At 36.0% G+C, this 26933-nt stretch overlaps 1 protein-coding gene and 1 long non-coding RNA gene across 3 annotated transcripts in view; one reads left to right on the top strand and one right to left on the bottom strand.

Moving 5' to 3' along the window:
- FAM174A (family with sequence similarity 174 member A) overlaps positions 1-13026 on the bottom strand; it is a 46931-nt gene extending 33905 nt beyond the window's left edge. The window contains exon 1 of one of the 2 annotated variants that reach the window (XM_045899239.2): positions 12433-13026. In XM_045899239.2, coding sequence (XP_045755195.1) covers positions 12433-12872 — 440 coding nt within the window. In that variant the 5' untranslated portion in view covers positions 12873-13026. The remainder of the gene's footprint in view (positions 1-12432) is intronic. The other variant, XM_045899238.3, reaches the window with a different exon arrangement.
- Positions 13027-13090: 64 nt separating this feature from the next.
- Positions 13091-26933, top strand: part of LOC123860777 (uncharacterized) — a 165721-nt gene continuing 151878 nt past the window's right edge. The window contains exon 1 of the long non-coding RNA XR_006794866.3: positions 13091-13360. This is a non-coding gene — a long non-coding RNA (uncharacterized LOC123860777). The remainder of the gene's footprint in view (positions 13361-26933) is intronic.

Genomic DNA, 26933 nt, shown 5'->3' with positions numbered 1-26933 from the left:
AAGAACATGAGACAATTTGAAGCTGTGATGGAGATTAATAAATTCATGGAGAGACTGCAAGGCATACATAGTAAGGGGAATAATGGGTCACAGTAGCCCTAAATTACTTAATTTTTATTAAGTAAAAACTAGAAGCCAGAAGCTATTAAGTAGAAAAAGATAGACACAGTGAATGAATAAGCCAGTCAAAAGCAAGATGAAAAAAGAGAAGGCAATTAAAGTTAAATTTTGTTAATTTTATATAGCTGCATTACTTTTTCAAGAGTTAGGATAGTTTCCCAATGGGTATCAATGTACATTCATTATAATGTGTACAATTTGTAAGAAATAGTACAGACTAAAGTAACTGCAAAAGCATTATTTAATTGCTTATTATTTTCAGTATCATTAAGAATTTGTTTTCTTATTCTGTAAAATGCAAATTCATCCAAATGAAAAAGTGAAAATATGATCAATTAATCACTTTAAGAACTCACTGAACAATATAGAAGGAATGCCAAATTTGAATCAAATTCAAACTGGATTCTTCAGCAGTTTGGACACTTTCCAGCTATATGGCCTTTGGTGTGCTGTATCACTTCATAAGGCAGACGTTACTAGTGCTCACCTAATCTGGAACATACACATACTCTCTCTCTCTTACTTCCCAGCTCTTCATACAATTAGGCTCCTTTCTAGGCTGAAGCAGTCAAAAGCCCCTGTACATTCTTTAGTCTCCCTTACCAAGCTCTGACAACTGTAGATGGCTTAGGCTGAAATGGCAAAATCCTAAAATCAAAGTCAGCCAAACTGCTGAGTTGCCACACCGCGGGCAACCATCCTGGAGGACAACCCATGCCTGCAGCTGAATTTTCATAAAGAAGAAATAAACTTTTACTGCATTAAGCCTCTGAGACTGAGATTGTTTATTACCTCAGCATAACCTATATTGCCCTGATTAAAATATTCAGAACCTCATATCCATTCCAGTAACTATAAAATCATCTACCTCAGAGGTGAGAATAAGGTAACATAATGTTTTTAAAAAAAACTTTATAAAAGTTCTGTATAAATCTATATAAATTGAAGGTGTGTGTCTAATATGCCTAATGAAAAGAAAAAGTGTATAAATGATAACATAAAGTTATAAATATTCAAAATGTAGTATGTTGCTAACATGAATTGACATTTACAGACTTGGGTTATAAAAGAAAGCTAAAACTAAAACTATCACATTAACTGGAAGAATAGAAGCCTATGTGGATAGTACACATACACACATCTGTATGTAAATTAACTAGTACAGAAAGTTTATTTTTTATCTTTTCAATCTTTTGTCACATTACTGAGAAAATCAGTGAATAAATAAAATTACAATATAAACTGGAGACAAGCCACAGTAGATTTTACTATTTTTACTTTAGAAAAATGTAACACAGTTTGGCTACACAGAAGGAATAACATTATGTGCCAACCAAAATTGCCTAAGAAGACTGTATCTTCATGTTATTCTGAGAATTGCCAAGTCTCTGCCTATTTCTTATTATAGGGAAAAAAATAGTATTAAAGAAAATAACAGTAAAGATCTCTGAAAAATAACTAGGAAAAACCTAAATGATTTCTTAAGAAAATAACTTTAAGATTCCAAATTTATGATTGAAGTATTTTTCATGCTGTTTTATATCATACTGAGCAATGCAACTTATCAATATGTACCTTCCAACCCAATTTTAACTTTTTATTTTATTTCTCATATTTGAGAAAAGACAGAGCAAAATTTGAAAAATATAGATTTCAGAGTTTCTTTACCAAAAATAAAATTAAAGGCAAATGTTGTAACATAAAAGGTATATACCAACATGGGCAATGGCGATCATGACAAAACAACTCAAACTTTCAAGAGTAGGAGATGCAGAGGTCACTTTCAAGGTATTCAGCTGTTTAACAACTGCAAGACAAAAGAATCAACTACTCAGGATAGACACTGCCTCTAACAAATGGCCCAAGTATACTGGTGAAGTATATTGGTATATACCATCTGAATATTAGTACTAAAGTTTCATAATTCACATTTGTTGATTATTTTATTGTCAGGAAAACTCTGTAATAACTAACCAGATGCATCTCAATCCAGTTTCTCCTATTTGTCCCAAATCCAATCTTTTTAGTTACCAGCAAATGCATCTCCCAGTGACACTTTTTACAATTCATCCTGATGACTGCAGTTATCCTAGATAATGCGTATTATCTTGGGTAAAAATATGCAAATAATTTATGTATTTTAAACAGTCCCAGCTGACTTTTCTGCACAGCCACAGATCATGAGTCCACAGCTCTTCAAATATAGAAAGTATGTGAAGTTAAAATGAGTGGATTATTACAGAGTTGATGTTAATACCCGTTGCACATCACCTCACATTTCTAATCTTCATTTCCATGCTTTGCTTTAGTTTTTCCATACATTCTTCCTATTTCCTTCTGCTATTTATTTAGGAAAATTTGAATATCTATTTTAGAAAAAAGTCTAAGGAATAAATAGTGTACAGAGGGCAGACAAGTGAACCAACTATTACCACAGAGGATTTTTGATACAGCTGATGTTTTATTTTCATCTTCAAAGACAACTAGGAGTTTGGTAAAAGCATGCAAGCACTCTGCTTGAAAAACGCACTGCCATAAAAATATGGCACACTTGAGACTGGAACAAAATAAACATGGAAAATGATGAAAAAAAAGTTAGATCGAGGAGGACCTTAAATGTTAAAGCTAAAGAATATGAACCTTATCCCATCAAATGCCAAAGAATAACACTGCCCAATAGAACTTCTGCAATGATGGAAATATTCTATACTGTGCAGTCCAATATGGCAGCCAGCCAGTAGACTCATGTGATTACCAAGCTCTTAAAATGTGGCTAGTGCACCTAACAAGCTGAATTTAATTTTAATTTACTGGAGTTTTTAAGAAGTCACATGTAGCTAGTTGGCTACCATATTGTACAGCCATAAACCACGTGTGTAAGCATAGAGAATGATCAGATTTACATTTCAGAAGGAAGACTAGCTGTTTAGTCAGGAAGGTAAGTTGAAAGAGAGAAACACTTAGAAGTGAAGAAACAACTTAGAATGCTAACACAGTAGCCAAATGATGTGAGCCTAAAGGAATGTTATATCAATGGAGCCGGCCAAGTGGTAATGTAGTCAAGAGCTATTTAGAAAATGAAACTGTATGAGTGGATGCAGAGGGTAAACAAAAGGGAGACTTGGGGTGGCTCAGGTTTCCAGTTCAAGACACTGTGTATATGGTGATACCATTTACCTTTACAGAAGAGTGCAGGGAAAGTTTGGGGACAAAAATGATGGTTTCAAGTTTGAACTTTATGAGTTTGAATCATATACCCAGTAAAAGTTGGCTGGCCATACATGATGAAAACTCAGAAGGCAATCAATAGTTTAGAGGTGGTAATTAAAGAAGTGAATTTTGGATGAATCACTCAGAACACATGGGCAGTCAAACTGCAGAGTTAAGGAAAGGACCCAGAGAATACCCAAATATAGAAGAGGTGAAAGTCATTCTCCTCCACAAACATTTAATAAATGTTTTGTCTTCTAAAAGCGGGGCAGGGGTTTTAGGAACCAAAGATGAATAAGATGCAGACTCTTTTCTCCAGTAAGTCAGAGGTATAAAAGAACTCTAATAGTAGGAAGAAGAGTCCATGGAGAAAGAAGTTCATGGATAACATGGAGAATAAATACTGAAAGTTAAGAAAATCAGAAGCTGAAAGAAGAGACAAAATATTGATTGATATAGGAAAGATAAGAAAGTGTCCATGAAACTGATGTGATAAGATTATTAATTATCTCCTGCACGGGCACTTTTAGAATGGTAGAAGTAGAGGGGAGCCTGGGTGGCTCAGTCAGTTAAGCATCTACCTTCGGCTCAGGTCATGATCCCGGGGTCCTGGGATTAAGCCCAGCATTGTTTCTCTTTCTCCCTCTGCCCATACCCCCACTACTCATGCTCTCTCTATCTCTCTCTCACTCTCTTTCTCTCTCAAATAAAAATAAATAAATAAATAAAAATTTTTTAAAAAAGACTTAGAATGGTAGAAGTAGAAACCAGACTGCAACAACCCAGAGGAGCAAATGAAAGGTGTGGAAATAAGAGCATTTCAGTGGAGAATACCTCTTCCCTCTCACCCATGCTATTCCCACTACATGGGCTTTATTTAGATTCTTTCTTTCCATGTCTTCTCAAGGACCTTCCTTACCTTTCATTTCAATATTTCTTTTTCTATTGGCTCTTTTCCTACTATTAATACCTGAATATACTTCAGTATTATATTCTTAAATGAACATCACCCCCCCCCCCCATTCAATACTTCTCCCTGACGGCATAGCCAAAATTGTTAAGAGTGACCAAAACATATCCAAAGAGAAAAGGCTGACTGAAAATTAGATTCAGCTACAGGGAAAGTTCTTAGAGATCATTCATGTTGATTAGGAATAAAGATTCCAGCCTTCTATACAAATTAAAGTTTTTGCTGTATTAACTGACTGTTCAAATAGCCTTGTCTGTGGGAACGAGACTCCCAAGCAGCCTACCTCAACTAGCTTAATCTCTTGCCACCATATTCCTCAAAGTTCAATTTCTTATCACAAAAAGCAGTGATACTCTTCCACTAGATGTTAAGCTCCTTGAGGAAAAATAAGACATCTTATTTATCCTTTAAGTTCCCATACCCAGACTCTTAAGTCACTCAAACTTATCCAATACCCAGAACAGTTTATTAAGAGACATAATAGTCATTCAAACTTATCATGAAATGGTTTGACTGAATTTAACCAACTGAGCCACCCAGGCGCCCTTTTTTTTTTTTTTTAAGATTTTATTTATTTATTTGAGAGAGAGAATGAGATAGAGAATGAGAGCACAAGGCGGGGAGCGGGAGAGGGAGAAGCAGACTCCCCGCTGAGCAGGGGTTTGACTGAATTTAAAGGTAGCCAACACAATAACTTCTCCAACCACTTCTTTGCATAGTCCACATTTGGCACCATTTTACAAACATTCCCCAACCACTGTGCCATAAATGCAAATGATTTACTGATGTGACAAAACAAAAATCCCCTCTGCCCTTGGGTTGCTAACAGGGCCCAAGGTGGACAGAGATCAGGGTAAATAGTCTCAGGCATTCACTCCACATGGATATCAATTTCTAAGTGTGGCATGACATGAAAAAAGTTAGGAAGGGTTACCCTGGGCCCAATACCCCCAACAAATTAACCATTTATCTCCCGAAACTCCACACCTGATGAATACTGCTTAAGTAGAGAAAATCCTATTATCACATGTAGAAAAACAGAGTGGAGAGATAGCTTTTTTTTTTTTTTTTTTTTAAGATTTTATTTATTTGTGAGAGAGACAATGAGAGACAGAGAGCATGAGAGGGAGGAGGGTCAGAGGGAGAAGCAGTCTCACCGCTGAGCAGGGAGCCCGATGTGGGACTCGATCCCGGGACTCCAGGATCATGACCCGAGCCGAAGGCAGTCGCTTAACCAACTGAGCCACCCAGGCACCGGGAGAGATAGCTTTTAAAAACATTCCCTGAAGCCAAGATTATTACAGAAAAGACCAGTGGAAGAGATCAGAAAATAGTAATGAAAGAAGAAAAATAATAGTCATTATCACCACTAAAATTCATTGAGTAGTTACTATGTGCCAGGAACTGTGTTAAGTACTTTGTATAGATTCTTGAAACAATCCTTTCTGGTAAATCCTATCATTTTCTCTATTTTACAAAACCTGGGCTGAATCTTAGATCTGCCATTTAACTCACCCAAGGATATACAGCAAGTATACTCTCATGTAAAGCTACGATTAGAACTCAGGGGATCTGACTTATCATCAGGCTACACTGAAATGGGATCAGGATAGCATAATGAAACAGAGGTCAAGGAAGCAAAAATAACTCAAGAATTAAGTGATAAGTAACAAATGCAGCCAAACTGTTCAGAATAATGACTCCTCTGGTAGAACAAAGAACACTTGATAGTTTGAGGGTCATTAGTGACTACGGACAGATGGTCAAATTGCAGTATGCTTTTTTAGCCAGTCATAGGAACTTGTACTTTAAACTGCTGGATTAAAAAAATATCTAGCAAGATGGGTATGAATAATTTATATTCCTCCTTGAAACCCAGAGCAAAGATGGATCAGGGAGGTAAACATCTCTTGTTTTTGGTAACTGTATTCTTTTCCTATTTGCACTCATATTCCTTTATTGGTAGTATCTCTATCACAATTAACACAGTCTGGTGAGGTAATAATTAAGATTGCAACCATCTCTGCCAAGAAGTAGGCCAAATTTATTTCTCCTTCCATGGAATTCAATTCCTGAACTGAGGGACAAACGGACTGAAAACCACTGTATATCTATATAGTTGAAATAAACTTCTGTTTTGGTTTCTTACCTCCTAAACTGCTTTAGTTCCTACCTATTATGAAAACCTAATTCTTCAGTTACTCTTTGACTTTTTGAGATTAAAAAAATACCCTTTAGTTTAAGTTAGCAGGACTGTTTTCATGTATTTAACCGAAATAGCAAGTGATACAAGCAGTAACCTAATCCTTTAATATTAGAAGGAAGCAGGAAAGGAAAAGTATACATGAGATGGACAGGGATGTTATTTCTTTTTGAAAAACCTAATAACTATTTTCCCTACCTAAACATTTATTTTCCCTGTATGGTAAACCTACTTCATTTACCAGATATCTGGGTACAAACACTGCACTTAGTCCTGGGTATAAAATAAGTAAATAGCCTCTGTTCTCATAGAGTTTCTATGAGTCTCCCAGCAACTTTGTTTCACAATGATCCTTCACAATGTATCAATGATGTGCCATTGATACATAATCACCTTGACATTTTGACATTTGACCACAAAGCCAAATTAGAATTTATAATATTTTAAGAGTATGACTAAACGTTTGGGGAAGGTAAGTTTCATCTGTGCAAAGAATATCAATTCTTTAAGAACGTATACTTGTTAAATGTATTTCCAAGCTCTGAGTCTCTATATAAAACATTCAATATATCCTACCTAGCTGAACAAATGGCAAACCAGGACAATTTATACTTGATGAGAAAAATCCACTTTCCAGTGATGTATCAACACACAGACTCTAAGTTCCAAGAAGGCAGGGACTTTTCTCATCTTGAGCACTGCTGATTCTCACCACAGGGCCTACCACTAGCAAATTGTAATTGCTCAAGCATATTTACTGAATAAATGGCAGTGAGTAAATACATAAATGTTACATAGTCAAAGTATTCCCTATTTTTGCCTTAAGTGAGTGATTTTCTATTGATGTCTTATGATTTTATAAATAGTGCTGAAACCGTATGTCCTCTGGGAGTATAAAAAAATAAATTCTGTAACTGAGATTCTTGTTAAGTAACCAGATGGGAGAGATATCATTACCAATCCCACATTCATAATTCAATAATGAATTGGTCCAGGAGGAACTGAGGTAGAAATATGTATGATCCAAAAAAAAAAAAAAAAAAGAACTATGTATGATCAGATTAATAGAAGTTGCTGTAAAATATCACTACTCCCTGACTGTGTCTAGGAAATAAAGAAAACCTTTGGAGGAGGAAAGGGAAGTAGGGGGTTGAGGTAGAATGCTAAATTATTTCAGGTTGGCACAGATACACTATCAATAAATGTTAAGGTTAACTCACTTTTTAAAAATAAAATTTGAGATTTTTAATATTCACAAAAACCATTGTTTTAAACAGAAAGGTACTGTACATATAATATTCACCTGATTTTTGTCCTAAAATAAGCTAGTCATCCTTATATGCAGTATCACTTTAAATTCGTGACTTTAATAACATGAAGTAACTAGGCATGTTGAAAAAGTTCAGACAGGGCTGGGTTTCAATGCAGTTCTGCATGGCCTATTTATGTGCCCTTGGACAAATTATGTAACCTCAATTTCTTTACCTGTACAAGAATAGTGTTATTTATTTTCAAGGTTTTTGGAAGGTATTAAAATGGAAAATGCCCATGAAGTATGTGGCATTGCATCTGGTACATAAATAACAAATGTTAGATATCTGATGATAAGTAAAATTTCAAAAATAATGTTTCAGTTACAAAGTAAGGTTCTTTTAAAGAAAACCAATTTAGTGTCTTAACTTATAGGAACCATTAAATTAATATTGTGTATTTGCTAGAAACTAAGTTTTAATAGGACCTGGCTTTTATTATTTTTCCAGAGCATCCTGTACATTCTTTATGATTGTTTGATTAGTGTCTCTCTGCTCCTCTAGTTTGTAAGTGCCATGGAGGCAGAAACATCTATTTTGCTCACATTAGATCCCCAGTACCCAGTTCTGAGCAACTAAATAAATACTGACTGCCTGAATGAAGGCTATTATACTAAATTCCATGCTCATCTCCACTACACAAAATAGCTTTCTTTCCCCATTTTACATCAGGAGATATTAAACTAGAAAGGTTAAGTGACTTGCTAAAGATCAGAGAGGAAAAGTGTCAGGACTGGAATCTAAGCCTTGGTCTCCTAATACACCATATTGAATACAAAATGAAAAAGCATCAGTGCCATGGCATGAAAAAAGAAATAATTCCTTGTTTTAAAGGCAAGGGCTATTCTTCACAAAGTTATACCAAAATTGCTTGCTAAAAAAATAATGACCCTGCAATTTTTTTTCTTGCTTTATTCATTTTATTGTGAGAAGAATGCCCCACAGAGAGAAAGGAAATCTAAGTATTATTGAGATCCTCATTCCTCCTTGTTCTATCAATAAGAAGCAATTACCATTAAATTCCCAAATCTTTACCACCTACTTATAACAATATATATATAAAAAAAAGAATGCTCATTTATTAGACAACTACTTATTCAGTGCCTATCATATGTTGTACATAATGTTCAGCACTTAGGATATAGTACAGAATAAGACAGACAAGGAGCCTCTTCTCATAGAGACTATATATTTTAATCTTAGGAAGCCTACTCTTTTCCTTGTATATATTTTTCAATTTCTATGGATACAATCTAAGTGTTTTTTGGAATATTTTCAGCCTCAAAGTGAATTATTATTATTTCCAGTCACATATTCATTATAACTAAATTAGATTAAAACAAAACAACTTATAAGTTTCATGGAGTTCAAGTATTTTACAAATAAAATATTCTCAGTGTTACCACCTAAGAGTTAAGGAAATTATTTTTGGCCATTCTTTCCCCCCGGCACAAATAAACTATAATGTTGGTGTGCTGTTACACGTACTTTCAACGTGGGGAGCCAAAATGGGCATTCACCAAAATAAATAGTTTTTATCCCATAATCTTTAAGCAAATATATGCGTTCTGAACACTGCCCAAACACTGTTAGCATCAATCAAGCCTGGGGCATCAGGTAGCCAACTAAATTTAGAACTTGAACTGAATGTTCATATATCAGATGATGGTTAAAAAATGAATAAATGAATATATTAGATGCTGGTTAACTGATTAGGTGCAGTTTTTCCTAGCTATAGTTCAGAATTTGGCTAACATAAAATATGTTAGTGAACCATCCAATGGAATCATACTGAAGACTGTACCCTTCCAAGATTTACAGAACTGAAGATAGAAAATCAATGGCAATAAACATTTATATATAAGATTATAAATTACGTAGAAGAAAAATGAAAAGATAAGGATCATCCCCAAAAAGTTATCATCAGACCCATAATTTACAAGCATAAGAAACATAATACTCAGGGTACTCTGGATCTTTATAAGAACTATACAGATAGTATTAAATAACAGTGAGAAAAATAATTTCTGCTTCAATTTTCTTCTAATCTTTATATCAAGAAGAAAGTCTCATATGGTGGCTATATCTTTAACACCTCATGAACATGTTCTCACTTCTCCTTTAACAGAATGTAGATCTGGATTTGCCGGCTTTGTGAACCAATAGTATCTAGATCAGATAATGCTGTTTACACTAGTGGTTCTCAAATGTTTTGGTCTTGGGATTCCTTTACATTCTTAAAAATTATTCAGTACTCCAAAGAACTTATGTTTTCTGTGGATTATACATATCAATATTTAATATATGAAACCTAAGACACATTATAATATTTATCATTTAAAATAATAAGTCCATTACATGTTAACATAACTTTTTTTATGAAAAACTATACTGTATGGCGACTAACATAACATAATAAAATTTAAAAAAAGAAAAATACATTTGTCAAAAAGAAAACGAAAAAAGGTGAAAAATGGCACTGATAGAGACTTTTTCAAATCCCTTTAATGTCTAGCTTAAACAAATAGAACTAGATAGAAAAAGGAAAACAGCCAGGTGTTCATATTTTCTCCTGCATTCAATCATTTGCAATATATATAAAGATAATCCAGGTTCCCATACATATGAACCTGGAAGAGGGAGGAGCATTTTAATAGTCTTCTCAAATACTAGTGTTAATTTTTTTTTAATACTACACCAAAACTCCACAAGAGGTAAAAACTACTTAGACAATGCTTCCTCAGCTCTTTTCTTGGCTGAATCCTTCAAATAGTGACGTCTTGGCTCTATATGTCAGCTCTTCAGAAAGACAGTCACCATCTAACCCACTTAATAATCTTATTATAGATTTTCAACCTTATAATCTTTTTTTTTTTTTAAGATTTTATTTATTTATTTGAGACAGAGAGGATGAGAGACAGAGAGCACATGAGAGGGGGGAGGGTCAGAGGGAGAAGCAGACTCCCTGCCGAGCAGGGAGCCCGATGCGGGACTCGATCCTGGGACTCCAGGATCATGACCTGAGCCGAAGGCAGTCGCTTAACCAACTGAGCCACCCAGGCGCCCTCAACCTTATAATCTTATTATAGATTTCTTCCAAGTCAATCTTATTACATGGAATATTTAAATATCATAACTGATGCCATAAAACGATTTCACTTCAGTAATAAAAAAAATGTATCAAATGAAGGTGACAGATAACAATAATAAATGTCATTAATTTGATTATATAATTCCTTTTCTACTTTATATGGCATTAAGTAGAATAATAAGTGATTGATTAATCATCTACTTGTATTCATAACCTGGTACTTAAACAACATAATGACCTGGTCTACTTAATCCAAAGGTTGAGCATATGTCAGACCTAGACCTCTTGTTAAGGGGGAAAAAGAGGGAAAAATATTCAAACAAACAGTGGAATTTATAATCATAGATATTAGACCCCATGGGACACAAGATAAATCACTTTATTCCTCTGAGTCATTTTCCTCACAGTTAAGGTGAAAGGTGTCATTTAAGTCACCGTGTATGTTCCAAATTTGAAATTTAAAGAATCCCATAATCTAGCATTCTATAGTAAGAATAGGCTCAAATGACTTATTTGGTAAATTTAAACTTTTGAATGACATAGAACTATTATTTATAGATGAATTCATTTTAGAAAGGCTTTTTTGGTAAGTGAAATATCAAATTTACCCATTTACGAATTCAAAATTTTGTAAATTTGAAGTCAGATATGTTTAGTTTCATTAGGTATTAAATATTTGCTCCAATATTAAAATTGAATATACTTGACATTTTTTCTTTTGCTGCATAGGTTTTCCATCTTATCATGCAATTGTTAACATTTTGCATTGAAATACTTTGTGCCATGCAAAATGAGTGCTAAATCTTTCCGATTAATGGGGTACATGGCATAGATTGAACCATACAAAACTGTTACTTTTCCAGGTCAAAAACAGTGGAATGTGGGAAACTTCATATATTATAATCTAATTATTTATGTGGCAGATTAAAGACCAATATGAGAAACTGCTCATAAGGAATAACTTTTCTTCTAAATTGTATAAATTTTTAAAAATTTTTAGTTTTATAAATTTTAAATTTTATAAAATATCCATAAGGTCTTTCTGCACTACTATTAATCCAAATAATACTAATTTCCTAATAAGTGAGAGTATTTTACAAAGAACTCTAGGTCTCACAGATGCTACTAATAGGAATCCTGTCCTTAGGAGGCTTGCATTCTGATAGGCAAAATGACAAAGTACACAACAATATATAGAGTAGAAAGAGAGAAGTATTAGAAGATAGTGTGGTCAATACAAGATTGCTTCGTCTTCAAGGAAAGTGTGCCCTTTGCGCAAGGTAAAGAGATTTGGAGGTGAGGTATTAATTTATAATTTATAAATGAAAGAGAGTAACTACTTGGTGGTTTAACTTCTTCCAATGGTACCACAGGCTTTTAGAGACAAACATCACAATCGCACTCAGGCAGGCATCTCTGATAATGGGGACAAGCAGGTGCAATGCCAGGTCACAGAAATCTGCCTTGCTAGATCACCAGGCAGCCCATCCCAGGCCTGCAGAGGAAGCTCATGGAGGCTTCGCCTCACCTGACTGTCCTGACGACGAAGTACACCAGCACCGCGCCGCTCACCACCATCAACACGGTCAGAGCCCGCTGGGTCATAGGCTTGTCGCCGGGGTTGGGGCTCACAGCAAGGCTCCCACCCACTGAGTCTTCTTCCCCCGCCTTCCCTCCGGAGTCTTCCGCTGAAAGCCCCGCCCGGGGGCTACTGCCATTGCCGCCCTCAGCGCCCCGCGGCCCTGCGGCTTCTGCCGGAGCGCCGCCCAAGAACTGGGCGACAGTGGGGCCGGGAGGCAGGGGCGGCCGGGTCCGCGGCCCGCGGTCCGGAGGCCCAGGGTCCGGTGCGGCCTCGGCCGCCTGCAGCAGCAAAGTCAAAGGCCCTCCCAAACCTGGCAGCAAGAGCAGCAGCAGGAGGGCGGAGGCCAAGAGGTGGCTGAGACAGCAACTGCAGTGCGGGACCTTCATCGTCCCCGGACCGCCCTCTCACCACGCGGGAGCCGCCGGGCCCGCCGCCCTGGCTCCAGGAGGAACCATGGGCGCAGTGGAGAACGAAGAAGTGACCAAATCCTGAACTGAGGCCCGGCCCTAGCAGGTGGCAGGAGCAGCAGCAGCGGCAGCGACAGCTGCCGGGACAACCGGAAGTTCGTACATCTCAGCAGCCGGTGATACTACGGACGCTTTAGGTTGCTAACAAGTGGGGGCAGGCGCGTTCAATGACGTCAGGCGCGCACGGTCTTCTGCGCACGCGCCCTGCCAGAAAGCACGGACGAGCTCTGCGCTTTGGTCAGAAGTAGGAAGTAAGAAAGTAAGCAAAAGAAGGTTGTGTAAAGTAAGAGCAACTATGCTTAGGGAACCATGAGAGATTGGAAGCTCATAATTGAGTTCCTTGGTGCAAAACTGCAGAAACACAGCTAATCATTGGTCAAGACGGGCTTGACTTTCCCTCAGCTCAGGTATAAATTATGGACCTCTTTCTGACTGCCTCTTAAGACTACCTCGCTTTCCTTAGAGCATTTACTTTAGACACTTGTGATTGTAAATTCATTCTCTGTCCTTCTGAGATAGAAATACTTTTTAAAAATTTCGTGCCAGTTTTACAGCCAAGGGCTGTCTTTTTAAAAGAACATCTTTTTGAAATGTAATCAAAGAAGACAGCCACCCTTCTCTCTCCCAGTCTCTGTGGAAGGGTAGGAGAGCCTGACTCAGGCTCGCACCTTTTGCCAAATTGTAAAACTACCTTCTGTCACGAAATTAGGGTAAAAAGGAAGCATTTCCTTTGGGGAAGGCCAATTAGTAAACACAGGTGGTTTATGATGCACCCTACCGCAGCTTTTAAAATCTCCAGCAGTTTCCAAGGACGTAAGCTGGAATAGGGTTGTGGCCTCTCTATTGCCATAATTTTGAATAAAACCTTCCTTATTATTTAATTTTGACATCAGTAACGTGGAATTTTGGGTTGAGCGGGTAATTAACAAACAAACAACGCCTGACCAGAACCTGAAGTTAACATTTGTTCTTTTTTTTTCCCCCCAAAGATTTTATTTATTTATTAAAGAGAGAGAGAGAGTGCGAGAGCATGAGCAGGGGGAGGGGCAGAGGGAGAAGCAGTTTCCCCCCTTAGGAGAGAACCCCATGGGGGGCTTGATCCCAGGACCCTGGAATCATGACCTGAGCCTAAGACAGACACTTAACCAACTGAGCCACTCAGGCGCCCATCATTTGTTCTTTTTTTAAAAAAAAAAACCTATTCATTCAACAAGTTGATTAGAATTTCTACTCCTTGCTTAGCAGTGTGCTAAAATATGAGTATCTGAGAGTAGACAAATAAGATGTGATCCTTGCTCTTATAGCACTTAAGTTCAAATAGAGACAGCACAAAAAGTAATTGTACTCATTCTGAACTCTGAAGTGTGTGTTATAAATGACAAGTACAAGGTCTATAGTAAAACTTTGATAAAGGGCTATTTTAGTTAGCACGGATGGGATAATGTCTTTTAGCTACTTTATGCTTTAGCTTGAAGTAACAGAGTAATGCAATTGCTCCTGCCTGGTAAGATTGCAGGGACTAGGCATCTTAATGCTGGGTTGCAGTGCAGAGAGCATTAGTGACACACCGTAATTTTAGCTTCCAAGCTGGCCTTCATCAGTAATAAAATGGCTGTTTGGATTTTCTATCTCCCTTATTCACAACTTTCTTCAGAGCCATATATGGAAGAGGGTTGGTATTTAATGCTCCCTTCCACCTTTCAAAAAGTCCAATATACAACAAATTAAAAAAAAAAAAAACAACAAATGCATCATCTTTCTTTCCTTACAATATGTCATTTTACCAGTGTGTACTTCATCTTCATTGATGGCATTATTCTTCTCTCATATGCTTAAGCGTGAAATCTTGGAGTCATCCTTCACCATCGGTTTACCATCTGCATCAATCCTTGCCAGTAACTGGGACATACAAAGTGCTAAATAATTGAAGTAGCAAAGTCAAACTAATGCTTCCAAATGATTAGAGTATATTATGTTCTAATTTTTCTCCAAATGTGACTCTCAGCCACCTGAATCAGAATCAGAAATGGAATATGTTTAAACTGTAGGTTCTAGGTCACTATTCCAGAAATTCTGAGCTAGAATTCTTGGGAATGGGGACAAGGACTATCTGCACATTTTTACTAAGGTCTCAGAGTGATTTTCATTTGCACTAAAGTTTAAAGATTTATTTCCTTTCCCTTGCCACCTGCCTCCAGATGTTGTCAAATTATCCACTTTCCTAACATCTTTTTCATTAATTAACGATTTTCTCCTGTGCTTCTGACAAGGAATCATTTTTTATCTTACTAGGGTTGTCCTGTAGCCTGCTTGGGTCCCAGCCCTTTCTACTTTCAATTAAACTTTATATATTACTGTGAGGGTAAACTTTCTTTTTTTTTTTCCTTTTTTAAATTTTATTATGTTATGTTAATAACCATGCATTACATCATTAGTTTTTGATGTAGTGTTCCATGATTCATTGTTTGCGTATAACACCCAGTGCTCCATTCAATACATGCCCTCTTTAATACCCATCACCAGGTTAACCCATTCCCACACCCCCCTCCCCTCTAGAACCCTCAGTTTGTTTCTCAGAGTCCATAGTCTCTCATGGTTCATCTCCCCCTCTGATTTCCCCACCTTCATTTTTCCCTTCCTACTATCTTCTTTTTTTTAACATATAATGTATTATTTGTTTTGGAGGTACAGGTCTGTGATTCAACAGTCTACACAATTCACAACATCACCATAGCACATACCCTCTCCAATGTCTATCACCCAGCCACCCCATCCCTCCCACCCCCCACCACTCCAGCAACACTCAGTTTCTTTCCTGAGATTAAGACTTCCTTATATCAGTGAGATCATATGATACATGTCTTTCTCTGATTGACTTATTTCGCTCAGCATAATACCCTCCAGTTCCATCCATGTCATTGCAAATGGCAAGATTTCATATACCACATCTTCTTTATTCATTCATCTGTCGATGGACATCTTGGCTCTTTCCACAGTTTGGCTATTGTGGACATTGCTGCTATAAACATTGGGGTGCACATACCCCTTTGGATCCCTACATTTGTATCTTTGAGGTAAATACCCAGTAGTGCAATTGCTGGGTCATAGGGTAGCTCTATTTTCAACTTTTTGAAGAACCTCCATACTGTTTTCCAGAGTGGCTGCACCAGCTTGCATTCCCACTGACAGTGTAGGAGGGTTCCCCTTTCTCTGCATCCCCGCCAACATCTGTCATTTCCTGACTTGTTAATTTTAGCCATTCTGACTGGTGTGAGGTGGTATCTCATTTAAGTTTTGATTTGGATTTCCCTGATGCTGAGCAGTGTTGAGCATCTTTTCATGTGCTTGTTGGCCATCTGTATGTCTTCTTTGGAGAAATGTCTGTTCATGTCTTCTGCCCATTTCTTGATTGGAATATTTGTTCTTTGGGTGTTGAGTTTGGTAAGTTCTTTATAGATTTTGGATACTAGCCCTTTATCTGATATATCATTTGCAAATATCTTCTCCCATTCTGTCGGTTGTCTTTTGGTTTTGTTGACTGTTTCTTTTGCTGTGCAAAAGCTTTTTATCCTGATGAAGTCCCAATAGTTCATTTTTGCCCTTGCTTCCCTTGCCTTTGGTGATGTTTCTAGGAAGAAGTTGCTGCAGCTGAGGTCGAAGAGGTTGCTTTCAAGCTCAGATTTCTCCTAAAACAAACAAACAAACAAACAAACAAACAAAAAACTAACACCAAGTAGATTTTCCAGAGATTCTGAGTCCTCAGCAACAGTGATCTTAAGCATGCAAAGCATCTACAAATTATTGTGTTCTTGGAAGAACACTATTATTTGCAAATGTAATGGAAAAAAAAAATATTTTCAATTTCATCACAGGAACTAGGAGTAGGAATCCTGAGAGAAAATACTGTATTTTGCTTGTGTAATATAAAATGACAATTTGGGCCACACATGTCTATTTAAAAAAACATTATCATACTAGGTATAATTAGTGTTTCTGAATTGGTTCTGTTAATAATAATACCTCATATTCATTTACTTGTTTTCATTTGGCTTGCAAACAAAATTGTGCCAACCAATAGAGATTTAAAAACACATAGCGGGGGCACCTGGGTGGCTCAGTCGTTAAGCATCTGCCTTCGGCTCAGGTCATGGTCCCAGGGTCCTGGGATCGAGCCCCGCATCGGGCTCCCTGCTCTGCGGGAAGCCTGCTTCTCCCTCTCCCACTCCCCCTGCTTGTGTTCCCTTTTTCGCTGTGTCTCTCTCTCTGTCAAATAAATAAATAAAATCTTTAAAAAAAAAAAAAAAACACACATAGGGAAGAAAAAATCTTATAACAAGGAATTTATATAAATTTACTTAAATTAATCTGCATACTGGGAAAAGGCCACCATTATTCTGATTTATTAAGGAACACCTCAGCTGACATACAACAGTCTTCTGAGAAAATATAGTTAAAAACCAATGGCCTGCTGGGAAAAATCTAAATCCTTCAGTTTGGTATAAATACTAATTAAGCATCTATTATGTACTAGATTTCATCTTATCATATGTTAAACTATTATCTGTTTAATCCTCACAAAGAAAACACATTATTTTTTTTTTATTTTTTTTTAAGATTTTATTTATTTATTTGAGAGAGAATGAGACAGAGAGCACGAGAGAGGGGAGGGTCAGAGGGAGAAGCAGACTCCCTGCCAAGCAGGGAGCCCGACACGGGACTCGATCCTGGGACTCCAGGATCATGACCTGAGCCGAAGGCAGTCGCTCAACCAACTGAGCCACCCAGGCGCCCAGAAAACACATTATTATGCCTGTTTTATAATTAAGGAAACTGAGACACAGGATAATCAGTCGTGAAAATCTGCTGAATGAAAATAGAGCTGGGCAGTGAATGCAGGCAGTCTAGCAGTAGAGGTGGGCTTGTCCTCCTACATTTCTATCTTCTCCTAACTAGGAGTTTCCAATATTTGAGTCTAGCTTATTGTCTCAACCAGCTTTGCTGGAATCAGTGCTGCATAACCAATACCAAAAGATCTCAATGGCATATAGCAAATAAGCACTTATTTCTCACATCTTTGGTAAAGCTGAGATTGACTGATAGAAGCTGACTCTGTATAGGCTTGGTTCTAGGCCACAGATTTAGTTCATTTTTACTCCAGGCACGTCTCCTTCTTCTGGGATCTCACAGTTTTCTGGGTCATGTTCTTCTCAAGTCTAAGATCAGAACTTCATGAAACAGAGTGGGTGAGTGGAAAGGCTATGGAAGCCATGTGTGTCTTTTTTTTTTTTTTTTTTAGCAGCTCATTACACAAAATTCTACCTGATGCCCTTGACATGCATATCATTGGAGGGAAATGTTACATGGCCACTTCTGGCTTGCATGGCTTGCAGGAATCTGGGAATTTTAATATTTAGTTGGATGTATTCTAGTCTCTAGCTAAATTCTATTTGTTAGCAAAGAAAAAGAGGAAATTTATATTGATAGGCATTTCATTTTTAGTTCACTCTAATAGCAAACAAGGTTTAGTGTTTCCTGGTGTCAAAATCCCCTTGCTTGTCCATAAGGGTGAGGGAAGGTAGGAGGATGGTTCAACTATCATAGTCATTCATAGTCATATCTGGCAGAAAGAATGCCTTACATTTTAAGGGGCAGAAACTTCCATATCAGGGGACTGTCTATATCCCGAAATCCTAAAAGAAATAGAGTTAAATAGTCCAGAAAAAGAGAATATGAAGTGATTATGTAACCAAGAGGCCAAGAGAATTTACTGAAAGCTAGAATATGGAAGCAGAATTGTAATGTCAGATAGACAGCTAAAGGGCAACAGTTCAAGAATAAGAGGATGGTGCTATTGGGGTAGGCACTGCATAACCAAGGAGGAACATGAACAAATGTCAGAATTAAATATCTAAAAGAAAATGGCCACACAAATGGGCTATGGTTCCTGAGAGGAAAGAAATAGGTGATTCCACAGTTGCTCAGAACCTCTGCTTAGGGAAAATTTCCCACCTCCAGTGCAGTGACCTGAAATTCAGTCAGCATATGGAAGTCTCTCTCTCTCATCTAAGGAGGTAGAGATGAGAGTTCTGGATGGTTGAGGTGGTTGGAATCTGTGGGGCAGGAGATTAAGGAAAGGAGTCTCACTCATATAATACTGCCCCATTTTGGTAGGAGTAGTTTTGTGTAAAATGATATAAAAAGACCCTGATTTGTCAGTACATAATACAGAAGAGTTCTGCACAATTAGACACTCTTGTTTTACCTGTTTGAGGGAAGTGTTCCCTCAATAGAGGGGTCATGCAATTCATATGGGGGTTTCCTATAAGTCCTTGACTGAGAGCTGGGCTAGACAACCATAGACATGGCTACTCAAGTCTTATAAGAGAGTAACTGCTACAGAGGTGAGAGCAGAATAGAGATATTAAGATATTAAGGAGTGCTGGGGACTTTGGAATTTTGACCCAGACATACTGAATAGACCTTAACACCTCCTAACAACATGGAAATCAGGCCAAACAACAGCTGTGTGAAGAAGGCCACACCCAGAGAAAGGCCCACTCTAGACCCACTTTAAAAAGCTTAAAGCCAATCCCTAATAAGATTCTTAGAGGAGACAGAGTTTGGAGATTGAACCTCTCCAGTTTGGAGGGACTTGGAACACAGAAATTATAGTCTCTGGAACAGAGATATAAAGATTGAAGAAAAATGAACAGAACCTCATGACCTCATGGGACAATATTACGCAGTTTAATATATATACATTGGAGCTCCAAAAGTAAAATCAGAATATAGCGAGGCAATAAAATATTTTTAAAAAATGACAACTGAAAAACTTTCACTCATAGTGCCAGGAAGATCAGAGAGCAGTAAGCAAGGTAAATAAAAAGAAAACCACATTTAGGCATATCAGAGTCATATAGATAGTCACAAATATCAGCGTCCAAAATAGAAAATCTTGAAAAGAGATATAGAAAAAAAAAAAATGCATTACATACCAAAAGAAAAAAAAAATGATAGAAATGGAGGCATGCATTTCAGTAGAAACAGTGGAGACCAGAAGACAATGCAATGGCATCTTCAGGGTGCTAAAAGAAATTTTTTAAAAAGCTATTAATTTGGGGGCGCCTGGGTGGCTCAGTCGTTAAGCATCTCTGCCTTCGGCTCAGGTCATGATCTCAGGGTCCTGGGATCAAGCTGCATCAGGCTCCCTGCTCAGCGGGGAGACTGCTTCTCCCTCTCTGGCTTCTCCTTCTCCTGCTTCCCCTGCTTGTGTTCCCTCTCTTGCTCTCTCTCTCTGTCAAATAAATAAATAAATAAAATCTTTAAAAAAAAACAAAAAGCTATTAATTTTGAATTATATAGTGGTAAAATTACCTTCCAAAAACTATGATGAAATAAAGATATTTTCAAGCAAATGAAATACAAATGCTGATGTATAACATTGGGTTAAAATTTTATAAATATTAAGTTAAATAATTACCCTTCAATAAGCAAAATGCATTTTTAAAATTTATTCATCCATAGGACTAAATAACACAAAACTTATTCCATGTAATAGAATCTACACTAGTTAACCTCAACTGCGTTACTGGTTTTTATTGGACACCAATTGGCATATCTAACTTCTCTGCCAGGCTTTGTAAAGAAAAAACAGTGAAAACAATAAATGAGCTTATATATGGTAAGGGTAGAAAATCCCCAATGTTATAAAAATAATAAGTTACTGCAAGAATTCATGATCTTAATTTTACTTGATTGTATCTGAATTCCATTATGTCTAACGTAAATTTATCCTTAAACAATTCCCTCAAACAGGTAAAACAAGAGTGTCTAATTGTGCAGAACTCTTCTGTATTATGTATTGACAAATCAGGGTCTTTTTATATCATTTTACACAAAACTACTCCTACCAAAATGGGGCAGTGTTATATGAGTGAGATTTTAGTATTTCTTAAAATTCTCTGCTCTTAAAGAGTTTTAAATTGAGAGATAAAATTGAAATAAGATTCATACAAGAATGCTTATGAGATTCAGTGCAGCTTCAAGTTAAGCTAGAGTTTCAAAATATTTGAATCTGAGAAAACTACTACGATTTTTGTTCTTTTTGTTGATTTTTGTTTTGTTTTGTTTTGTTTTTGTAGTACAGATTGGGTTGAAAGCTCTTTGTACAACCTAGTGATGAAAAGTCATTCTGAGGAATACTGTATTATTAAAGAGTGGTAATGAGGTCTGGGAAATTTAATCTCATTCTGGAAAATTTTAATTTTGCAGATTTATACTTTGAAGTGACAAAGAGGTAAGTGTCTGCAAACTGCAGATCTTAGCCTGTTCAAATTAAAGCAGGTATTAGACATTCTTCTCTGGTCACTAGAGAGTAGTGTTTTGTTAAAAGTAAAGGTGGTATGTCTAGAAGATACATTAGGAGAATTTCAGAATTAGATTTTAGACCACTCTGTTGAAATCAGAATGCCTATGAAGAAAATTGCTTATCACAAAAGGATATAAGAAATGGTGAAAAAGTATATTATTAACTGATTTGCATCTTTAAGTATTCATTTAAAAGCTGAGTTATTAAGGGACAAGCAGATATATTAGTTTAAGAAATATACATAGTGTGCGCACGTTTCCTGTTTCCCTGATAAGCTAAAAAATCCTTTTCATGCTAACGAGGAGAGAAATTCTAGAGCAGACATTGGGACATTAGTCTTCTTGGGTCTCAACAGCTTGGGAAAAACCACTGAGCCCCAAGCAACCCCACTTCGTCTTTGCATTCATGAATCTGTCATACTCAAAGTACTCATTCTCCCAAACCTCCATCCTCCAACATGTTCAGGAAAAGGAAGAATTTGATTTTAGAAATAACACCACTGAAACCTGGGAGGAGACACCAGGGAGGGAAATGAATTGTTAATGGCCAACCTGAGAGAGTAAGAGATTTTAGTCTAGACCTTCCTCTCACTTCAATATTTATTGTGTCAATCCTGATGTACTCTTCCCCTTTGCATACGCCATCTTTAATTTTTTTCCCTGGGCTTCTTCCTCCCTCGGAATCTAATTTAAAACATTTTTCCTCTAGTGTATTTTCCCTAATTACGCTTTAGTCAACTTACATCTCTTGCTCAACTTTTATCATTTTAACTCTTCATATTGTAAATAGGAGCATACACTATCTGTGTCCTATGTTAATGTTCTTAGGTCATCCACACCTCTTCTGAAAGTTCATTATATGGTGTTTAAAGTCAAACATACTATTAAGTTTCTACCATTGAGATGGCTCCACAGAAGAGCATAGATTTGGTGAAAGCATCTAATTAAGATAAAGTTCTTTCTTTTTCCCTATTTTTTTCTTTTATACTTATATGGTAGAGAATCTTGATAACTCTGTGATGGTGGTATGGGAGATTCAACACCCTAATTATACAGTTCTGTAATGCTTCCAATCTAATAGATCTATAATATTTTATTTTGTATTTTTCTAAATAATATTTTAAACTGTGCAAGATGATCAACTCATATATTTAGGAGCAGCTGACTTTGAACTCCAAACAGGTGTATTTCAGAAAAATATTTAATTGAATCTAAAAGATAGATTTGCAGTAAGAAAGAAAGAAAGAATGAATGAATGAAAGAATTGCATTGGAATTTCATGCTCTGAGATTGACATTCTTGGTTTTCCAAAACTGATAAAACAGGGTGGTGAATAGGTCTTTCCTGTACCTGGAAATTGGTAAATAGGAACAAAAACTGGGGACAAGGAGGCTTAAATACTCTGTGTTCTAACGAAATCTGGGGACACATGGAGACCCAAATACTTGCAGTTTATTTAAAGGACAATATCCCTTTTGTCCTACTAGGGACTCAAAGATGTTCTTAAGGAGAAAAGTGGAGAAAAAGAGACTTGATAGAGGCTAGTTGAAGGCAAAGAACAGAAAAAAATAAAAACATTTCAAGTTTCTAGCCCACTATGTTTAGATTCAGTAAAATGGTTGTGTTAGCTCTGTAGTCTTCATTATCATTTTTGGACAGCCTCCTTGAAAGACAGGATTGTCAGCAGCATAATGCCATACATGTACTTACAAGCTAGGCTTCCATGTAAGGCTGACTTAAGTCAGAATTCCCTTTGGAAAGTAAAGTTTTATAGGTTGTAGCTTTGAAGCTTCTGTTTTACAAAGCTTAAAAAAACATAAGTAAATCATTAGGTGAGGTCACAGTAGTCACATCTAGAATATTTAATATTCATTAGCATTTTTTTAGCTTTTAGCTCTGAAAAACAATATGCAGTGCTAAAGGACATCACACACGTCTATATTATATGATCTGAACTTAACCAACTGCCTAAGTCAATTTATGGCTTAACATTATTAGAGAGTTATGATGTAACAGGACAAATAACAATTATCCTACATCTTCAAGATCATTTAATAAACTCTCAGTATATGTTGTTTCAGGCATACTCCTCACAAAACATTCTCCAAAGTGATTATTTTGTTTGATTTATTTAATACAGACAATAAATCAAAATCCAATAGCTTAATCTCTGCTGTGATTATTATATCATGTTTAAAATTATCTTTCATTGAGGTTTATGAGGAAATGATGTGTCCATGTGTATATTTTCAAGTACTAAGAAAATTAAGAAAATATAGAAAAACTTTAAGATCACTACAAAGGTTAATAAATTAATTTTATTTATAGTTTCCAAATTTTCAGGTCAGAACAGTAAATTCCAATGTGAGTTTCTCAGCATTCTAGGATTTTTCTACTTAATTCCATAAGTGCCCTAAAGTTTCAAGCCATTTTCTTAAACAAAAAATTTAATTCAGTAAACTTAAAATTATTTTTACTTAATGTTCATGCTGTATTTACTGTCTTAAATAATTTTATTTAGAAAGTGATAAAGTAATTATCAGCAACATATTAATTTATAAAATTTTTATAAGTTAGGGGTAAGTATAAATATTCAACGGTAGGACAGTTGTTCTCTTAGAGAGTGGAGTCCATAGCATCAGCATCACCTGGAGACTTGTTAGAAATGAAGGTTCTCAGGTGACAGTTTAAGCTATTGAATCAGGAACTTTGGGTTGATTCCAGCAATCTGTAATTTTACAACCCCACTACATGATCTGGAAGCATGCTATAGTTTAAGAACCACTACAGTAGGCTACTAGGAAAAGGTTAAAACAGATTGATAAGATGAGTTATTTTCTGTAAATTGAATCTTCTGATTGTAAAATTAGTTTCAATCTTGTCTATACATTAGAATCATTTAGGGAACTTAAAAAAATTCTGATGTCAGGGCCAAAAAAACCAAGTAAATGAGATTCTCTGGGACTGGGACTAAAGCATATTTTGTAAAGCATCCAAGGTTATTATAAAGTACAGTCCATTTTAAGAACCACTGCACTTACATAGTGATCTCCTGGAAGAATAGTGCCCTGTAAGAGCTATAACGATATTTGCTAACCATTAGGGCACATTTTGATGGGATAGCAAATGGAGATGCTTGAATGCAGAGATACCGCAGGCACCCTCTGCCTTGGGCGTTCCATATCATTCAAAGGATCTAGACTGGCCAAAGTTAATTCATCCCTAGAATTTTCTCCAACTCTCACAGTTTACAGGAAAAAATTAACCAGAAATCTGAAGAACACATCTATAAAAGTTAACACTGCAGCCTAAACAAACCAGAATTAATAAAGAAACTATTTCAATAATTTAAGTGTAATAAATATCCTTAGGAAACAGATAATATTGGTAGCATAAAGAAGAAACAAAAAATTATTAGGAAGAATGAAGCAGAAATACTAAGTATAAAAAAAGTGGACTCTTGCCTCATTCTATTCTCTCTTCTTATCAATGTCTATATTCCCTTTTAATATTATGAAACAAGAGTTTTAGTTCTGTCTTGTTTTAGAGTTTTCCTTTCTCCCTTCCTTCTTTGCATTCCCAATTTTGATGCTTGCTTTGTAGACATTAATGGATTAAATTAGTTATTCACCCTTGCTTCTTAGGCATCTGTCCAAGGCAGAAAAAATAAGAAAATGAAAGACAGTATCTAAATAGGCAGCATCCCTGCCCTTTAATCCTAGGTGGCAGTAGCACCCCTTCCCCCTGCAGTGACAACCACTAGACATTGTCACATGTCCCCCTTGGGGACACAAACACTCCTAATTGAGAACCACTGGTAAACACTGCTCTGGCTTCTCTTATGAGTGATTAATTTTGCCTGTTGTTGAATTTCACATAAATGAGATTAGATGGTATGCATTTTTTTTCTGTCTTTGTTTAATCTATCACTGTCCTGGAGTATAGATCTATATCTGTGCTGCTAGAGTAGATGTTGTTTTAACCATGGTTGTGAGATTGAGCTGTGTTGTTGCAGGTAGCTGTAATTTTTTTTATTGATGCACCATTTTATTGTTTATAATTTAATTCATTCTCTCGCTGATGAACATTTGAATGGTTTCTAAATTTGACTATTATGAATAAAACCAATAGGACCATTTTTGAACATGTCGCTCTGTGGATATGTGCTCATTTCTGTTGATGTTGGTGCTCATTACATCTAAGAACTTCTGTTATGAAAAGACACCACTGAGAGAGTGAAAAAGCAAGTTTTACTCTGAAAGAAAATATTTCAATACATTCATTAAGGAATTCCTATCTAAATATAGAGAGAGAGAGATCCTATAAATCTATAAGAAAAAGATAACCCAGAAAAATGAGCAAAACTTGAATAGGCTCTTGACAAAAGATAGTATCCAATATGACCATAAGCATATGAAAAGACCTCACCCCCATAGTTATAAAAGATATGCATGTTGAAATAATAATGGGGTAACCCTATATAGCCACCAAAATAGCTAAGCTTAAAAAGATTGACATTTACAAAGTTTTGGAAAGGATATGAAACAAGCTGATTTTTCACAAAACTTATGCTTTAAAACACTCTCACTATGATAAATATAAGTAAATTCTCTGATGAACATGTGGAGGGTTTCTAATATGTTCTCATTAGAAGCACTCCAGTGATAAGCATTCTTGTACTTTCATCTTTGCACTTTGTGTGAAAATTGGTTCTAGATTTCTAAACAGCCTGTTCCACTATGACTTGTGGGATCTCTTTATGTATCATGGATATAAACTCTTTCATATATGTTGAAAATATTTGTTCCTTGTGTCACTTCTTTTAGTTTTGTTTATAGTTCTGGTAATATACAGAAGTTTACAATTTTAATGTCAAATCTATCTTCTACAGCATCTTGTTCATATCATCGTTAGAAAAGTCTTAGGCACATTACAAAATATTTTTTTCTAATACTATCTGTTTTACATAATATTTTAAAATGCCCAGTCATTTATAGTTTAATTTTCATTATGGCATAAGACTAGAATTATCCCCCTATTATTTATTCCCTGTTGAAGTGAAATTTTTCTCCTTTTCATATACAAATTTCCCTTATATGTTTGTGTTTTTTTCTTAACTCCTCACTTGCTTCTTTTGACCTCTTTGTCCATTATTGTATCAATACCACATTTAAAAATTATTTCAGCTTTATTTTAATTTTCTTCTTTTTCAGAAATCTACTGGGTATTCTTGAACATTTACTCATTCAGATAAGCTGTCGAATAAATTTGTTGTTCCCTCCCCCAAAAATCCCTCTGAGAATTTTATTGAGTTTGGCATTCACTGTTGAATCATTTTGTTTTTATGATATGGAATCTTTTCATCTAAAAGTACAGTATATATTTCCCTTAACTTTTATATATTTAAGCAAAGATTTGCAGTTTATTTTATAGGTTTACACATTTCTTGTTTGGCTTATGCCTATGTGTTTTATAGTTTTCACTATTATTGTAAATTTGAATTATTTTTTCACTTTCAAAAAGATATAGTATATGAAAGATAAATCAGTATTTGCCTGGAACTTCACTAAACTCTCCTAGAACATCTAATAGGGTTTTTTTCTTAGTATAATT

Source organism: Mirounga angustirostris, unplaced genomic scaffold, assembly GCF_029215605.1.
Source record: "Mirounga angustirostris isolate CCGP_5_RB_7025 unplaced genomic scaffold, mMirAng1.0.hap1 SCAF_7, whole genome shotgun sequence".
NCBI classification, from domain to species: Eukaryota; Metazoa; Chordata; class Mammalia; order Carnivora; family Phocidae; genus Mirounga; species Mirounga angustirostris.
This window is presented reverse-complemented; position numbering and strand designations above follow the sequence as displayed.